This window comes from Coregonus clupeaformis, chromosome 30 (genome assembly GCF_020615455.1).
Source record: "Coregonus clupeaformis isolate EN_2021a chromosome 30, ASM2061545v1, whole genome shotgun sequence".
NCBI lineage: Eukaryota > Metazoa > Chordata > Actinopteri > Salmoniformes > Salmonidae > Coregonus > Coregonus clupeaformis.
Genome location: NC_059221.1, coordinates 44,350,286 through 44,355,192, shown reverse-complemented (window position 1 = coordinate 44,355,192; position 4,907 = coordinate 44,350,286). Strand labels below are relative to the sequence as shown.

At 43.1% G+C, this 4,907-nt stretch overlaps 1 protein-coding gene across 1 annotated transcript; it reads right to left on the bottom strand.

Annotated features, from left to right (window-relative positions):
* Positions 1–1,199: 1,199 nt before the first annotated feature.
* Positions 1,200–4,673, bottom strand: cartl (cocaine- and amphetamine-regulated transcript-like). The gene is made up of 3 exons (XM_041899604.2): positions 4,424–4,673; positions 3,302–3,379; positions 1,200–1,721 (listed from the first exon to the last, which is right to left on the bottom strand). The coding sequence occupies exons 1-3, from the start codon at positions 4,559–4,561 to the stop codon at positions 1,614–1,616; spliced, it is 324 nt and encodes a 107-aa protein (XP_041755538.2). The 5' UTR covers positions 4,562–4,673; the 3' UTR covers positions 1,200–1,613.
* Positions 4,674–4,907: the final 234 nt, after the last annotated feature.

Below are 4,907 nucleotides of genomic sequence, written 5' to 3'. Positions count from 1 at the left end.
AAGAGTGAGAGTTGGCAGCTCTGCTTTCCTTTTGTTCTTCTGACACAATAAAACAACACCATACCGCTCCTGGTCACTTTGATTGACACCACCTTTCCCAGTGCGTCCTCCACCATCTCCTTGAATGGATCTCCCAAAAACACATCTTTATCCATGAAACGAACTCCCAACAAGGAACGAGGCATTATTAGATCAAGGCCTATCTTCATGAACAACTTTATCCCGTTTTGCTCCATTCCTCAACACTACAGTTTTCCACTCATTTCCATTAACGTTACTTAATGCGTCATCCGACTCAAACAGTGCTTCCGCTTCTGCCATCTTTCCCTCAGTTTGGACGCCAAGAAGACGACCTCCCATGTCACATACTCATTCACATGTTTAAATGAAAGGTGGGAGGCTGTAGTACTGACAGAATGTTGTCACTGAAAACGACAGCTCCTTTACACATAGCTCAGGCTAGCAGTCGTGCTGTACTGCCTGTTGTTACAGTGGCAAGCAAATAGGTGATGCAAATGGGTTTTGTTTGTGATACCCATGTAAATATTTGCTATGGCCAGGAGCAGCCCTCGGGTTACAGTTGTCTCATGGAACGATGGCATTGAGTTGTATTGACATTTACTAGCTAACAGAATCATATCCAACCTCGTCATTAGTTTATATAATGGTTGGTTTCCCCTGTGCACTGAAAGATGTCCTAAAAGGCTGGGTTGTGTTTATTAGACCATACCGTAGCAAAACATTTAGCAATGAAAACGTTTCTTATTGGACAAGTTCAGGTAGTCCTAACTCCCCTTTTCACTCTGTTTTCTTCAGTTCTGTACCTAATGAACACCACCATGGGTCCTATTCATTGGAGCACATCATAGCAAAATGTTCAGGTAGTCCCTCCCTCCCGTTTTCTTCATAATTAACATTTCCTGGATCAACACAGGACACTGGACTGTGAGACTCACATAGATTGTGTTACATGATAATTCCAGCTATGACATTAACAGACTATAGTAGGTCTATGTGTTGAAATGTTTTGTAATTTTGTTCTTAATGATAGCTGGAAGGCATCTTATCTTAACTTGAATGATTTCTTTAGGTCACAGTTTGATCCCAAAATTACATTTTTGCATATTTTTGCATTTCATTATTCTCTGGTGTGGATAGTATCTGAGTTATTCAAATAAGAACTCTGAATCCAAAACAAGTGAGATGACCAATATGTTTATTTATTTGACAGTCTAGAGTGCACATGCTGTAAATGTTTTCTGGGTTACAAAACCCCTCCATGCTCCTCTTTAAATGGAAACTACTTTATCAACACACAAGAACAAAACAAGAAAAAACGCAAGTGCCATAATGTTGGCCTACAGCTTGTGGATGCTGCATAGCCCTTGAGGTTGTGGACATAGTGGTTTGTCCCAAACGCACCATATTCCCTATATACTGCAATCATTTTGACCAGAGCCCTTGGGGACATGGTCAACAGTAGTGCACCGTAAAGGGAATAGGGTGTCATTTGGGACGCAGTTGATGATAGAAGTTGATGATGATATTCCTCTGTCTTGGCTGGAGCGTTGGTTGCGGTGGTTCTACAGTGAAGTGTTTCTCCCTGAAGGAGTTTAGAGACATCTGAGGAGGAAGGAGTTGCAGCTGCTGACCCTGCCGCAGTCACAGAGCTTCCCAATGCGGGGTCCATGCCTCAAGGCACACCGGTCACCCATACCACACTGAGAGACAGAGAGAGAGTTAGGGAGGGGGAGGGAGATAGATAGAGAGAGGGAGAGAGAGAAAGAGAGATAGAGAGGAAACACAAAGTAGCTTTATCACAAAACTCAGTCCTTAACTTTTAATTAGAAGAGAAAGAGTTACTCAGCGATGGTAATGAAAGTTCTAATTAGTTTGATGTATGAATGAAGAGGTGTTTGGTGGTCCTTCAGACTCCTCCTCCTTTCAGTTAATTAGACTTAGGGCTGCTATCTTGATCAGGCTGTATAATTGCACTCAAATCAAAGGCTGCTGGCATTTTTCTGCTTGCATTTAATTATACTGACAACTTATACTTGCTAATTGATTCTACATAAACTTTAAATTGAACTGCATTGAAATGGTTTACAGACTATGATACAGAGTGGGAGAAACATGGGGGGCTTAAAGGGGGCGTTCAGAATTTTACAAAAAAAGCCAAATGGCCTGTAACATCAATCAAAATATGGAGTTGATTTGGGGTGATTTGGCAATTTAAAAAAAAAACAGCTCACATGCCACTTTTACCTTCATTGAGTGTTAGCTTGTAGTGGCTATTTAATGAAAACCAAACCATGGATTACAGCTTCTCCTGACCCATGGACTACTTTCAGGGTGAGGAACTATCTAACATCAAGTTGTAAAATCCTAAACTTCCCCTTTAATAACAGGCACTGTTCACCAGATATGCTACCTTGTCCCAGACCTGCTGTTTTCAACTCTCTCTCTCTACCACACCTGCTATTTCAACCTCTAAATGCCCGGCTATGAAAAGCCAAGTGACGTTTACTCCTGATGCACTGACCTGTTGCAACCTCTACAACCACTGTGATTATTAATTGACCCTGCTGGTCATCTATGAACGTTTGAACATCTTGGAGAAAAATCTGGCCTTAATGGCCATGTACTGTTATAATCTCCACCCGGCACAGCCAGAAGGGGACTGGCCACCCCTCAGAGCCTAGTTCCTCTGTAGGTTTCTTCCTAGGTTTCTGCCTTTCTAGGGAGTTTTTCCTAGCCACCGTGCTTCTACATCTTCATTGCTTGCTGTTTGGGGTTTTAGGCTGGGTTTCTGTATAGCACTTTGTGACATCTGCTGATGTAAAAAGGGCTTTATAAATCAAATTTGATTGATTGATTGATCCGCATTTTGTTCCAAATAAATAAACTCTTACAATATGTTTCAGCAGTAAGGCCTGAGGGGGTGTGGTATATGGCCAATATACCACGGCTAATGGCTGTTCTTATGCACGACGCAACGCTGAGTGCCTGGATACAGCTCTTAGTTGTGGTATATTGGCCATATATCACAACCCCCCGAGGTGCCTTATTACTATTATAAACTGGTTACCAACATAATTAGAGCAGTAAATATAAATGTTTTGTCATACCCATGGTATACAGTCTGATATATCACGGCTTTCAGCCAATCAGCATTCAGGGCTCGAACCACCCAGTTTATAACACCCCTTTGATACTTGAAAAGTACTGATGATTTTAAATGCAGTCATAGCCTACATTTGGGCAAAAATAACGTTTTAAACAGGAACATATTAGGACTCACAGGAGGGATCATGCCTCTCTTCTCAGTGGAAGGCAGATGGCTCTGCATCTTCACTAGAAGAGCCTCCATCGCATCCACCTGGGACACAGAGTAAAGGAAACAGGGTCAATGGAATTTCTCATTGCTTTTCTCAAGGAGGGTTTTAAAATCTATACTCTTATATGACTGCAATTTCCCCATGAGTTTATGTACTACCTAATGAAAATGTCAGTGTTATAGAGGCTATATTTTAGTTTTCAGAAGATCCTTTGAAAAATCTATAGGCTAAATCAGATTACATTTCAAGGAAATCTTGTGGAACTCTATCTCTTCAGGTGTCATTCATTTGACATTTAGGTTCAACCAGGGATGGAAATTAAGATAGCCAGCTAGCCCGAGGCCAGTACTTTTCAGACCGGGCTGGCAAGTGCACTAAATCTTTAGCTTCCATCCCTGTGTTCAACCATGGATAAAACTGATGGATAAATTGGATTCTCACTGACACTTTTATCAGGACGAACTGCAGAAGAAGGTTATGTTGTCCCATAATCCAATCATGAGCAAACATTTAGATTGTGAATTATATACAGTATATATATATATTTTTACCCCCTTTTTCTCCCCAATTTCGTGATTACGATCTTGTCTTATCTCTGCAACTCCCCAACGGGCTCGGGAGGGGCAAAGGTCGAATCATGAGTCCTCCGAAACATGACCTGCCAAACAGCGCTTCTTAACATCAGCTCGCTTAACCCGGAAGCCAGCTGCACCAACTGATGACCGAAGTCAGCCTGCAGGCGCCCGGCCCGCCACTAGGAGTAGCTAGAGCGTGATGAGCCAAGTAAAGCCCCACCGGCCAAACCCTCCCCTAACCCGGACAACGCTGGGCCAATTGTGTGCTGCCCTATGGGACTCCCGGTCACAGCCGGTTGTGACACAGCCTGGGATCAAACACCAGTAGTGACTTTGCAACACTGTGATGCAGTGCCTTAGACCTCTGTGCCACTTGGGAGGCTGATATCGAATTATATTGATTTCGATTTAGATATTAAATTGAGAACCAGTATTGCATGAATATATTGATCAGGACAGACATGATAGGCTAGCCTGAAACAACAAAAGTGATTCCCTATATGAACTTACAAGTTCTTTCTCTGCGGCCGCGGCCGACTTCTGCGCTCCAAAGTCCTCTGCGGAAACTTCCTGCGACGCCTGTCCTCGGCACATAACGAACATCAGGCCGATGCACAGCAGTCGGAGCAGCACTCCTGAGCTATCCATGGTTCTGAAGCTGTGCGTCGTAAATGCTGTGCGGTCGTGGCGGCAATAAGAGAGCGCAGTGATCAGAGCGAAGGGTCGAAAGTCCAGAGTGCGTAAATGTGCAACGGACTGCCGGACCTCTGCATTTATACAAAGCGAGTAGCCCCGCCTGTAAGGTAATGTAGCTGGGTTGCCAGACCCATAGCGAGGAACTCCAGTCTTTAATGCATTTTGAATGGTTTGAAGGATGACTCTTAATTGTGATTTGAACTGGTGGGTTCAAATCCCACACGTTACACTTGCATCCCGTAGCTTCTTATTGTGTCCATTATTCAGACTTGTTACCGATTTAAAACCTCTCTATTTA